Source organism: Balaenoptera physalus (genome assembly GCF_965194825.1).
Source record: "Balaenoptera physalus genome assembly, chromosome: 2".
NCBI classification, from domain to species: Eukaryota; Metazoa; Chordata; class Mammalia; order Artiodactyla; family Balaenopteridae; genus Balaenoptera; species Balaenoptera physalus.
Window position 1 is genome coordinate 165,199,695 of NC_138883.1, and position 14,656 is coordinate 165,214,350.

The following is a 14,656-nucleotide window of genomic DNA, read 5'->3' on the forward strand; positions in this document are numbered from 1 at the left end:
ACCAGGCACTCTTCTAAGGGCTTTGCATGTTTCTCTCATTAATCCTTAGAGTACCCTATGAAGAAAGTAGTGCTATAATCCCATTTTACGCATGACGTATCTTACACATGAAATATCAGAAGCACGGGATTTAAGTAATCTGTCTGGGGTCACATGTCTGTAAGGGATGTAGCTGGGCTCTACCACCAAACACTCTGCTGTCAGAGCACATGCTGCTCCCCATTGCCATCCTGTCCTACAACCTGGGAGGGCTGCTCCAGATGTGGCACTGAACCCGGAGGAAGAGTCCTCTTCACCCTGTACCTGTCAAAGCAGAAAGACATGAGTGTCCAAACCACGTAGCTAATGTGGAGCCTTAGTACCTGCGCTCCTCTTAATCACGGCTCTACTACCAGATCAGTATGAGATGTTCTTGAAATTATTCATAGCAATGAGATCCTTTCTCTCACTGAAGCTTAAGTGCGTGTTGAAGGAAAGTAAGGACATTATGTAGCCATTTGCCTGCCATTCTCCCTCTGTTAAAGCAGTCCAGGATCTCAGCAAACACAAGCAGCGCCAATTGCCAGTTCATAGTCAGAAAGAGCCATAATTATGGGTCCTCGGATCCCATCCCCCAACACTTTGAGACCCAAACCCTTGCAACTATGAGAGTCATAGGACTGCTGCCTGCCCACGGTGTGGGGCCATGTCACAAAACTGATTTGATGGAAAAGATTAGGCTGAGACAAGTGCTCACCTGCTGGCCTAACCATATTCTATCCCACGTTCAAAGTGTGGAACTTTAGATGCCAGGAAACTTGATATTTCAGGACCTAAGGGGCAGACAGTTGCGGTAAACACAATTTTACAGCATCCTTCCTCGCAAGCAGGCTAGCTGACTCTGTCCCCATTAGAGGCATTATCTGAGCCATGTTGTGACAGTACTGATGCTAAGCAGTAAACTATAAATACCCCGCAAAACTGGTCCTCAGGGCTTTCAGTTTTTTCTTTCTACCCTTTCTACCCTTGACATGCACATTTTATTAGTTCTGGTAACCCAAGTTTTTTTCCCGGTTTCTGATTCTGTCTTTTTGAGATACATAGCACATTCATCTAGTCCTGCCTGGGAGATTCCATACATCAAACCACAACAAATAACAACAGGATTGTGTGGTTGTTAAGAGCATCAAGGACTAAGTTTCAATCCTGAGGTCCGCACAAGGGCCAAATTGTTATCTCCAGCAACTAAATTAATCCATGCTTTCTTAGGAAGTACAAAGGTTCTCGTTAATTTTAAGCATAAACTCAGGTGCCAAAGACCTTGAGATTGGTTTAATATTCAGCAGGTTTCAAAAGAAGTTGCCTATAGATAATCACGGAAAGGTTGATTTTATTTAGACAGCCTACTGAATCACAGCAGCTGGCTTTTGTTCTTCAGATAGTGGCTGCAGGTTCTTTGTAGCATGGCCATGTCCCAGCTGCCGCTGGGCTCTGGAAAGAGACAGTTAAACTCATAAGGACCTTGGTGGCCTGTTTTCCTACAGAGGGGTATACAGTGCAGGTGCATGGAGATTGAACTTGATCTTTCCACTGGAAAAACTATTCACTGAGACATCCTTGCTTTCATCCAGCATGCACTTAAGCTTCAGTGAGGGAACGGATTCCCATTTCCATGAATAGTTTCAAGAAGGCCTCATATTGACTTGGTAGCACAGCCATGATTAAAAGGAATGGCAATAGTAAGGGTTCATATTAGCTAAGTGCTTTGGACACACATCTGTCTTTCCACACTGATGGGAGCAAGGTGAAAAGGTTCTTTCTCTATGTTCAGAAAAAGTGATGGATTTGATAGGGAAGCAAACATTCATTGTGATATTCATATGTTTGTACAGAAGTGACCTCTTTTAATATAACTGACTTCATTCAAATGGACAGGATTAAATGACATGAAGAGTCACTCTATTCTGTACCCCCAGATCTTGAAAGTACGTTGTCAACCTCATTTTTTGGTATTCCATAGTAACTGTGAATATATTTTTAATATATGTATTTAATATATGTTTAATATTTATGGGTAATTTAAGTACTAAGATTTCTATGGATTATTTTGTAGAAGTAGAGATACATTTTATCTTTAAAAAATAATTTTTAAATGAAGAAACAAGACAACTTGATATAGAAAGCTGATGTTAGGGAAACTTTACAAGTTAGATCTTATAAAGATCTTGGTTGCTGAAAATATTAGAGATATAGGTTGATTATTACAAAAAAAGCACATATAAATAAGAAATGAAAAACTATAATGGATTATTACAAGGAGTTATTTTTGGTATTACAGTAGCTATAAATACGGTAAATCCCCTCTTTTAGATGCTCACACATACACATGCACAAAAGCACCAATCACATAACAAGGCTGGAAGCAGGCTGGGTGGTGACTGCTATCCCAAATCCCTCATTTTGATGGAATCAAGCATTTCTTTTAATATGATTTCACGGAAATTTTATTTAGCTTTATTTTTCTAAGATAAAAGGTAACAGATTATTGTTTAAAAAGAATTGTCATAACCTAAGCTCTTTTAAGCCAGAATGTTTTATATGTTTCCCTGAATGAAATTTCACAGCTGCCCTGTAGTAGCACAGGCTGCAGAAGAGAAACTGGGTCAGCTGCCCTGCCAGATATTGTTCTCACTACACATAACGCACTTAGCTGTGTTTTGTGCACCCATCTTAATATCTTTTCACAGTACTTACCCAAATTCCTCCTATGGAGATGTCATAATGTGAATTATGAATGTATTGACACAGTGATTCGTATTGTGGATTAGGCATGGGTTGTATAATAGTTTCAAGGACCCCTAATACCCAAATAATATTGACAGATTGGTAAGCATCCAAAAAATAGGAACACCATGATTATAAAATGAAAGAACTAAGAGAATTATGAAAAATAAGAAAATACATAAAACACCAGGGGAAACTCTGAATGAAGTCAAGATCATGATCATGTCTGTATCATGTCTATAGAAAGTTAAAAGAGCTATGAGGCTTATTATATGAGCTACAAAATGAGATCAGTTAAAAGGGAAACTTCCAAAGGAAAAGTCAATTTAGTTAAAATTTTTATTTTTACTTGATTTTCTTCTGTTACATTCGTTAACTCATAAATGGGTTCAATAATATTCCACAGGGAAAGTCATGTGTTTTTAATCCAAAAGTGGAACAGTAACATTTTAAGCATTTCATAGTTTAACTTCATTCTGAAGTGTTAAAAAAGAACATTTGACATCATCTGTATAAGATTTATGAATTTTGAACAAATTTGTGTAAGACTTTGTCCAAAGCCTCTTGGTCCCCCAAAAGACATTAATACATTGTGGAATTTATGGGCTGTAGTGTTTCTTTTTAAAGCCAAGAGAAGAGTTAGATTTAGAAATAACACTTGAGTGAATAAAATTTCAGACAAGGAGTATTTCTATTTTAGTTTTACTTTATTACTGGACTTTAATTATTAGCAAGATTTAAAAGTGGGTACAGACCATTTTAGCAATGTATTAAAATCTCTAACATATTAAAGGATTGTACTTCTAAATACAGACTATCAATGCTACATGCATGTAAATACTGAAAAAAAAATCAGTCATAGAAAAAGCAAGGAGGCATAGAGGTTTAAAATTAAATGCTACACTTTGAAGAAACAAAAGGTCAAATTTTTTTTCCTTCTTTCCTCCTATCTTCTTTCTTCTACTTTATTCTTTCTTTCATTTTGTCTCTTATCAATAATTCATAAGCTTTTCTTGGAGTGAATAAAATTAGACACATTTACATGAGGTCCTGAATATTTTCAATATGTGCTTAATACCTTTAAAAAATCTGTTATCTTTGCTATCATGGTAGGTAAAATTCACCCAAAGATAGCGAATGCTTTGATAGATTTGACAATTCTCAACAGTCCTCTCTGTGTCTAAATATTGATCTGTGTTTTATAATGTACTAAAAAGTTAGGAACTCATAAGAACTGATAGGTCACTCAGTGGCTCAGATGAGAGTATATTATCTTTGATACTATTGATTTTCTGTGCTTCATTTATGTTTTAAAGTATGTCTACAACATAGTAGAAAAAAGGTCTTGATTTGGTAGGCTTTTCAAATATATTTATATACTTCCTTTTTTGACCTTGAGGCTCTATTTGAGGATGTCTTATTGTGTTTTATCATTAATTCATCTTATTTGAATACACAACGTAAAGGAAAAAAAGCTAAAGATTTGAATTGTCCTCTATGCAATACTGTGTGTGTGTGAGGATAATTCTTTGGCTCTTGTTCACTTTTGGACATAAATGAAAGAGCGTAAGATATTTCTAAGAATAGAATTAGAGTTTGGTTTTCAGTCTAGATTCCTCCTGACCTCTCTGAATATTCCCCCAACTCCTATGGACGCTGACGAGCTTCAGAAGTTTGTACCTGAAACAGGTTCGGAGTCTTCTTTGACCCACTTCTATCTACCAGTTTCCAGGAACAATCAGTCGAGCCCCAGGAATGAATGTCGCCAAAGTTGACATCTTTGTTTATTGTCTTTTCTGAAGGAACGAAATCAATTTATTTGAGCAGTCTGCCCTTGAGGTGAATGAACTAAACTTCAAATATGGAAATTACTAGCACTTGCTTAAACATTTTAAATTTCAATTTTGCGTTTGAGGTGCTCATCATTTTTAACACAAAGGATTCTCTGCAATCTGTTTGCACGTCCCCGTAAGTGTGCAAAACCTATACCATTTAATTGAATAGTGGTATTAAACTGGAAACCAAATAGTGAAAGAATTTAAAATCAAAGCACATCAATGGGGTGTTCACTTCACCTCCAGACTCAATGTCCCTTAATATGCCATCATAATACCTGTTAATAGAGAGAGCAGATAGAATAGAGATGCAGAAAACTTGGCTAAGTAATATGAGAACAGAAAAACATGTTCTCCAGAAATATGTGTGCAATTTTTGCCACTTCATTTAGATGGTTATTCTGAAGCGTTTAGAAATAGCACTGGCTTGGGACACCAGGATACCCCTGTAATATCTTGGAATTGAATTTGCTACATTTCTCCTTAAATGTTTTGCTCTAATTAAGACACATAAAGTCATGTGCACATTCATAGATTCCTAAATATTTATGTTGTCGACTGGTTAGTAATATTTTGAAAATCCATGAAGATTGTTTATTTTATTAAAATCATCATCATCCAAAAATGTCATAAAATGCTAATTGGCTAGTAACAAACTACATTCTGTACAGGTTTCATTAGATATGAAAGGGTGTCTTGACATCTATACCAGTACTGTAAAGGGGAATTTGTAAAGGGAGATTTCATAAGTAGCCATTATTAGAAATATAAATAAGTAATAGTTATGAAAGTAAGCATTTATGCCTAAATAAAAAGAATGAGTAGATTTCAAGGTATAAATGCAATTAGGATTTTTTACTCTAAAGATTGGCAACCTATGTCCTGCAAGTCAAAGATAGTTTTACTGATGAGAACTCTTATTGAATGAAACATGTCCCTGGCTCTCCTCTTCCTTCCTGAGAAGGACTGTCCCTTGCCTGCTGCTTCCTCAACAGGTTCTGGGTCTCTGGCCCACTTGGGAAGTGACAGCCCAAGGTCAAGTCATAAGTGTCTTTTCCTTTCCTTTCCCATCCTCACACACACACAAAACATGAGACTGAACTTTGGCATGATGCTTGTAAAAGACTGCTAATCCCAGAAATAGAACCAGATGCTTTTTGGATGAATGGATGGATGGATGGATAGATGAAGGGAAGGAGGGATAGAGGGATGGAATTATATATGAGATTTGAAGAAACATTCAAGGCTTCCTTTCGTGACTCAAGTGGATATTTTTGCCACATTTTCCCCAAAGCAACATTTTAAATTAATCCTATTTTCCCATGAAAGTAATCTGTCACACTCTTTTAAAAATAAGAAAATAGCCAAGAGCACAAAGTGCAGTAATACAAGCATACTTAAGAATGAAGCCAAACTCTTAAAAGTAACAAATGTTCAGGGCAGAAACATAGTTTATATGGTGTCATGAATCTGACAGTATAATTTGCCTCAATTTGCCTCATATAAAATATAATAACATAATAGCTACGTTAATTAAGTACTTATTACATGCCAGGTAATCTCCTGTGTACTTAATATGTATTAAATGTTTGATTTTTCACAGCAACCCTATGGAGTAGTTACTGTTATTGACCATGTGGTAGAGATAAGCCAACCGAAGACTAGACGGATTAAGTAATTTATTATAACCTCATTTGATCTTTATTGGAGAAGTAGTTATTCCAATATCTGTAACCCATTTTCAACAGTCTTTCTTTTTCTGTTTCTTTTTTTTTCCCCTTTTTTTCCCTCTCCCTCCTTCCCTCCACCAAACATGGGTTTAAGTACATATGATGTCAGACATTGACACCCTCCTTGTCCCAGAGAAGTGACAAGACACACAGCCTCTGTCCCTTTGCAGGCACAATGTTAATTCTTTAATCATATTTAATTTATCTTTACCTGAAATTACCAGGTTCTTTTCAGACTGCTTTACCAGAAGAACTCACAAGAAATAAGAGGAAATGGCAGTACATACAGTTCAGTGTTAATTGAGAAATTACTGATCACAGATTCAGAGTGCAGACTCTGAGGGCAGACTGCTCGTGTTTGAGTCCCAGTTCATCTTAATAGCTTTACAACCTTGGCACGTTTCCTAATTTCGCTATGCCTTAGTTTTCTCATCTGTGAAATGGGAATAATAATAATGCCTATCTCTTATGGTCATTAATTTGATACTTGTAAAACAATACAAATATGCCTGGCAAATTGTAAATGAATTGTTTATATTTTTTATTGTGATAAAATACACATAACATAAAATTTACCACCTTAATCATTTTTAAGTGTACAATTCAATGATATTAAATGCATTCATAATGTTGTGCAACCATCACCACCATCCATCTCCATAGCTCTTTTCATCTTGTAAAACTGAAACTGTATACCCATTAAACCAAAACTCCTCATTCTCTCCTCCCTGCCCCCAGTCCCTGGCATCCACCATTCTACTTTCTGTCTCTATAATTTTGACTACTCTAAGTGGAAACATACGGTATTTGTCTTTTTGTGACTGGCTTATTTCACTTCGCACAAAGTTCATCCATGTTGTAACATATGTAAGAATTTCCTTTCTTTTTAAGGCTAAATAACATTCAATTGTATGTTTATGTGACACTTTGCTTATCCATTCATCTGTTGATGGACACTGGGTTGCTTCCATGTTTTAGCTATTGTGAATAACGCTGCTAAGATAGATGTACAAATGTCTCTGCAAGATTCTGCTTTCAATTCTTTTGAGTGTATACCACAAAGTGGAGTTGTTGGATCATATGGTAATTCTGTTTTTGATTTTTTGAGGCACACCGTACTGTTTTCCATAGTGACCACATTATTTTCCTTTCCCACCAAGAGCGCACAAGGGTTCCAATTTCTCCACAACCTCACCAACATTAGTTATTTTCTATTTTGTTGATAGTAGCCATCCTAATAACTGTGAGGAGGTATCTCATTGTGGTTTTGATTTACATGTCCCTAATGGTCACTGATGTTGAATATCTTTTCATGTGTTTAATGGCTATTTGTGTATCTTCTTTGGATAAGTGTCTATTCAGGTCCTTTGCCCATTTTTGAATCAGCTTGTTTGCTTTTTGTTGTTGAATTTTAGGAGTTCTCTATGTATTCTGGATATTCTGTGGGCTACCTTTTTAGTCTGGTGATATTTTTCTGATGCACAAAATATTCTGATTTTCATGAAGTCTAAAATGTCTATTTTTTCTTTTGTTGCCCATGCCTTTGAGGTCATAGCCAAGAACTCACTGCCAAATCCAATGTTCTGAAGCTTTTGCCCTATATCTTCGTTAAGAGTTTTATAGTTTTATGCCTTGCATTTATGTCTTTGATTCGTTTTGAGTTAAATTTTGTTTATGGTGTTAGGTAAGAGTCCAACTTCATTCTTTTGCTATGCAGACATCCAGTTTTCCCCGCACTGTTTGTTGAAAAGACTGTCCTTTCCTTATTGAATGGTCTTGGCATCATTGTCAAAAATCATTTTACCATTTATGCTACAGTTTATTTCTGGGCTGTCTATTCTATTCCATTGGTCTATATGTCTGTCTTTATGCCATGACATACTCTTCTGATTACCGTAACTTTGCAGTAAGTATTAAAATCAGGAAATGTGAGTTCTTCAGCTTTGTTCTTCTCTTTCAAGATTGTCTTGGCTATTCAGGGTCCCTTGAGATTCCATATGAATTTTGAGAAGGGTTTTTCTGTTTCTGCAAAAACATCATTGGGATTTTTATAGAGATTATATTGAATTTGTAGATAACTTTGGGTAGTATTGACATCTTAACAATATTAAGTCTTCTAATCCATGAACATGAGATGTGTTTTCATTTATTTATGTCTTCTTTAATTTCTTTCAGCAATGTTTTATGAAAAAGTCTTTCGCCTCCTTAGTTAATTCCTAAGTATTTTATTCTTTTTGATGCTATTATAAATGGAATTGTTTTTGTAATTTCTTTTTTTATTGTTCAGTGTTACAATATAGAAATGCAACTGCTTTTTGTGCATTGACTTTGTATCGTGCTACATACATTGTTGATGAATTCATTTATTAGCTCCAACAGTTTGTCTTTGGAATATTTAGTGTTATGTGTATATATATATATATATATATATATATATATATATATATACACACACACACACACACACACACATATATACCCATATATATATATATATAAATAATCATTTCATCTGCAAACAGAGATCAATTTACTTCTTTCTAATTTGGATGCCTTTTACTTATTTTTCTTGCCTAATTGCTCTGGCTAGAATTTCCAATACTGTGTTGAATAGAAGTAGCAACTGTGGGCATCCTTGTCTTTTTCCTGATTTTAGAGGAAAAGCTTTTAGCTTTCACAGTTGAATATGATAGCTGTAAGTTTTTCATGTACGGTTTTTATTTTGTCAAGGTGTTCTCCTTCTTTTCCTAGATGTTGAGTGTTTTCATCACAAAAGGCTGTTGAATCTTGTCAAATTCTTTTTCTGTATCAATTGAGATGATTACATGTTTTTTCACCCTGCAGGACTCCCTTAAGCATTTCTTGCAGAACAAGCCTGGTGGTAACCAACTCCCTCAGCTTTTCTCTGAGAATATCTTGATTTCTCCTTCACTTTTGAAGGAAAGTTTTGCCAGATTTTGGATTCCTGGTTGACAGGTACTTTTCAGCACTTTGAATATATCAGCCCACTGCCTTCTGTCTTCCAAAGTTTCTGTTGAGAAATCTGCTCATATTCTTATTGAGGATCCCTTGTATGTGATGAGTTGCTTCTCTCTCGCTGCTTTCAAGATTCTCTCTTTGCCTTTGTCTTTCAAAAGTTTGATTATAATTTATCTCCATGTTGGTCTCCTTCATTTCATCTTACCTGAAGTTCCTTGAGCTTCTTGGATGTTTATATCAAATTTGGGAGGTTTGGATCCCATCAAACTGGGAAGTTTTCAGCCATTATTTCATCAAATATTCTCTGTCCCTTTCTCTATCTTCTTCTTGGAATTCCAAGATGCAAATACCGAGCCACTTGATGGTGTCACACAGGTCTTTTAGGCCCTGTTCACTTTTCTTCAATCTCTCTTCTTTCTGTTCCTCAGACTTGAGCATTTCCATTGTCCTATTTTTAAGTTAATTGATTCTCTTTTCTGCCTGCTCAAGTCTGCCTTTGAATGCTCTACTGAATTTTTCATTTCAGTCATTATATTTTTCAGCTTCAGAATTTCTCTTTGGTTTCTTTTTAGGTTTTCTATCTCTTTATGGATATTTCCATTTTGTTCATATATTGTTTTCTTGACTTTCTCTACCTCTTTCTTTAGTTCTTCGAGCATCTTTAAGACAGTTGCTTTAAAGTGTTTGTCTTATAGATCGACCATCAGGTGTTTTACAGGGACAGTTTTTGTTGATTACTTTTTTTCCTTTGAAAGAGCCATACTTTCCTGTTTCTTTGTATGCCTTGTGAAATTTTTTTCAAAACTGGACGTGTGAACCTCATTAAGTTGTGACTCTGGAAATCACATTCTCCCCCTTCCCCAGAGTTTGCTGCTTTTTGTTATCATATTTATTTAACTTATTTACTAGTTTATTGGTTTTGTAGGCTGTCTCTGTGCTGAGGTGTAATCTTGAGGTCTTTTCGAGTCTTTTCTGAGCTTTTCCCTGGCCACGCACAGCCATGTTCTAATTTTCCCCACATGTGAATTTGATTTTGAATGTCCTAGTCTTTCATATCTGGCTCCCAAAAGTGGGAAAAGAGAAAAATGAAGGGAGGTGGGATGAAAAGGGTACTGGTTCTTTAAATCACTTGGATGTTACTTTAGATCCAGGGAGAAAGGCTTACAACAATGGCAGAAGGTGCAAAACCAATGGCTGCATCTTTGTCTGCCCCTCAGTGATGAGAAGCACCAATCAATCAGTGATCAGAACACAGACTCCCAATGTTTGCAGGACAGGGTACATTTTGCCTACCACGGTTCCTGCAGGCTGCTTCAGAAACAGGTGTGTAGCTGACTGCCACATGGCTGATGGGTGGAGGATGCATAGCTACTTCTGGACTAAGTGCTGAAACTGACTGAAATTAACCACAGCTTGCAGTCTGAGCCTTCTCCCTAGAAGTTGCAAGCCTTCCACAGAGTCCAGAGTTCCAAAATAGTTGTCAGACAGATTCTGCCAGTGCAATTGTTTTCTATGTGGGAAGACAGATTCCTGAGAGTTCCTACTCTGCCATGTTCCCAGAATCCTCTCTGTAAATGAACTTTTACATAATGAATTACTCTTTAAATTTTACATTCTTTAACTAATGAATTTCTGTTATGTAAGGGAAACCTTTAGGAATTTGAGCTTTATTAGATTTGGAGAAGGTTTACTGAATACCAACTATGGGTCTCAGGCAAAGAATAAACAAACAATAGCAACAAAACTTTAAAGGATGTATAAGGAGAATTGGGAGGTCATATTTCTTTGCTTTATTTGAAATTCTGTTATTTTGTATTTACCACACATTCTGATAGTCAGTCACGTTCGTTTTTTTCTATTAATGAAAATTATAATAAAAGAAAGAAATCAGTGCTTATTAAATGAGGTTTAATAGACCAAAAAATGTTTAAAACATAGATGCAAAGGTTGGAAATAACAAAGATGTAAATTGGTAATGAAAGGATTAGGAATCACTGTTGTAGAACTTCTTTGAGTCTTAAAGAATTTTCTAATGATTAAAAAATACCAGTCATATTATGTACTAAGATACAGTTACCTGCTGCACATAATTTAAGAAGGTCTCCTCTAAATGCCTGAGTAGACATCAAATATTGCAGAATTTTAGAACAAGAGAAGACTTTAGAGATTAGTTTTATTTGGCTGATTGACTTTGCCTTGGCTAATTATTACTTTAGAAATTTAATGTCTCCTTTTTCCTAACTCTCTGAAAATGGATATTACAGTGGAGAGCATCTCAATAAAAGTTAGAGAAAATGATACTGACATGTGGCATAGTGGAATATTTTCATGTGCTGTGTGTTCCCTTTAGATAGTGATAAACTATTTGAAGGTCATTTAGCATCCATCTGTTACACTTTTATAGAGCATTTCAGTTTAAAACAGATTTTGAAAATTATCCTTTGAACTCATGCACAGACTTTCTGAAAATGCCTGTGTAGCCCACCAAAATATGTCTGATACTCTTCAATTTAAATTTCCCAAAAGAAAATGAGAGAGATTTCAAAAAGTAATCCATTTTTCCATAGGTAAGAGTGCCAGTGGTTTAATGAGAAAAATCAAAGTTAAATTTATTGTATAGTTAGAGTTTTAGATTTTCCACAGAACTTTTAGAATAAAGGCTATTCATTTTGCCTTATTTAACAGAATAAAGGTGAACTATAAATTAAAACACAATTATAAATGTGTTTTTAATCATTAATAGTATGGATTTTTCATTTGCCCGAATAAAGAGCATCTAACTTCTAAAACTGGTGCTATGGAAAAGAAAAGGATAGTTGTACAGAAAGTTAAAAAAAAAAAAATTCACTGGTACTTTATTAAGAATATAAATATTCCCTCCAATGAAAGCGCAGACCTGCGAGTGCACACGTGAATGTCCTGACAGCTGTGCTGTTCTTCCAGCCTCTACAGATGACAGTGCAGCTGAGAAGAAAGGGGGAACCCTTCCTGCCGGCCTCATCGTTGGAATTCTCATCCTGGTCCTCATTATAGCCGCAGCCATTCTTGTGACAGTCTATATGTATCACCATCCGACGTCAGCAGCCAGCATCTTCTTTATTGAGGTAAGTGTCAAGTAGAGTACGTGAAAACCATGCTAGCTGATGAACTCCAGCCATCTGCTGACACCACCTGCATTTAATATTTAGCACATGATTTCTCCACTTTGCAGTTGCGAGCTGGCTGATTTCACACATGCACGCATGCGTGCGCACGTACATATTGATAGATGGCTTTCATGTGATGAGCTCAGTTACCTTACCTCAGGAGCTTTTAAAGAAATAAGCCATCTCGCCTTTTACAGGTCGAAAAGAAAATAGAAACCATATTTTTTGTCTTATTATACCAAGTATGTTAACCAGCTGCTGTTTGATCCTAGAAGGAAATGAAGCATATGCTGGAGGCTAAAGGATTTAGCTTAAATCAACTAATCGATATAACAGTAATTGAGTATTGGCCAGATTCGTAATACAATATGGTAAGCCTGCTCTTAAAATGCTCACAGACTATTTAGGAAAAGTACATATTTCCGTACAAAATAGCAGCTATAACAATAAGATTATGGTATGTGCCATCACCATTTTGTGTGATGTGTGTATATTTATACATGTACATATAAACACACATGCATACACACACACTCATTCAAACACAAAGAGAGCACTGTGCCGAATCAGTGTTGTGTTTTCATGTACAGAAAGTAGAGTTAGTGCCAGTGCCCAAGAACTGTCAGGTAGGAGGGCCAGCGGCTGTGTACAAAGGGCCAGAGCCAAGCCCTGATGTCCAGAAGGCCTGAGACTGGGAAGCCTGGGGGCCACAGGATAAGGTCAGTGTGACCAAGTCACCTTCTATCCTCCAGACAACTGGGCTTCCTGGGCCTCGTGTGTGCATAGCTTTCACCCCAACATCTTAATGGAGTCACTGCTCTTCAACACAACATCAGTACTAGAGCAGTGAAGGAAATCTTCTCCCTCGGAGCTTCAAATTTGTAAACTTTAGGTCTTTTCCAGTTCACTGGGTGATGTGCAGAAGGCAGCTTTGTTCACGTGTTGAGTAAGAAATTATAACGACCTTTAAACTACAAAGTTACCTTTAACCTCTATAACAGGGGGAAGTGAATGCAAATCAATTAAGTAATTGCGCAGAAGTCCTCTATGGCTCTCAGCTGTCTGTGGAGTAAAGTGCAGTCTCCTTAGTTCTCCTTCAAGGCCTTGGCTATTTGTATCTTGTCTATCATCTCAATTTTTATCCCATAGCTTCTTAACCTGGAGTTCAGTACCATCAAATTCACTCTATTCTCTTCTCCATACACACCCCAAATTCTCCATGTCACCAAGACATTGCTCATTCTGTTCCTTCCACCAAAAAAGTCCTCCCCTTCCACCTCAATTCTTGAATTCTGGATCCAAGTAGCCTTCAATACCATGTAGCCTGTAAGCTTCCCCGGACCATCTCTCTGCCAGGACAGCTGGACATAATCTCTCTTTCCTCTGAAATTCTATCCATAGTAATACATCTATATCTTTCTCTGGCATTTACCTTTCTGTTTTGCATTAGAGTTAAATATGTATGTGATTTATTCCACCCTACAGACTTATAAATTCCTCAAGATTTGGATTAAATAACTTAAGTCTTTCAAATAAGAGGAATTCCATCAGTATTTTCTGGAAAGAAAAAGATAATAAATATCCTAGGACATATCAAACTTCCACTAAATTTTCACACATGAAGTCTTCCAAAAATGTCATTCTCATTTAAAGTTATAATAATTGAGAAATTATCAGGCATTGCATTTAGTTGGAAAGCTCTTATTAAGTTTTGTTAATGTGCTTAATTTTCATGCATGAAAGCAGAAAACTTTCCTGAGGTCATGAATGCATTGCTCCAAGATCTGACAAATGACAAGCTGTAAAGCTTCAGTGACTAACCAGACATCAGGCTGCTGCTGTAACCCTCACAGGTTTAAGCCTGTTTATACACTATGAAGTTTATTTTCTGACATTGTGAAAAAGAAGATACTGTGAAATATCTGATGGTGATGGTATTAGTGCAAATTGCACAGTTCAAAGGACCTAGTTCACACCGATTCACAGCAATCCTTGTATGACTACAAAGTAAGACTGTAGAATAGTGAAAGTATTGCCAGGAGCAGGAGGGCATTAATCTTAGAGATAATTTAATTCTACACCCTCATAACACAAAGGAAGAAACAGGTTCAGAGTGGTGGAATGGCTTCTCCAAGGTCGAAGAGCCACACTTCTGGGAAGAACTCTCGTCTTTCAACACTCAAGTGAAGCAGAATCATTCTGC

The 14,656-nt window shown here is 36.4% G+C and overlaps 1 protein-coding gene across 4 annotated transcripts in view; it reads left to right on the forward strand.

Moving 5' to 3' along the window:
* PLXDC2 (plexin domain containing 2) overlaps nt 1-14,656 on the forward strand; it is a 416,967-nt gene that overhangs the window by 360,082 nt on the left and 42,229 nt on the right. For all 4 annotated transcript variants that reach the window (XM_082449772.1, XM_082449774.1, XM_082449773.1 and 1 more), the window contains one exon: nt 12,251-12,411. In XM_082449772.1, the coding sequence (XP_082305898.1) occupies nt 12,251-12,411 (161 nt within the window). The remainder of the gene's footprint in view (nt 1-12,250; nt 12,412-14,656) is intronic.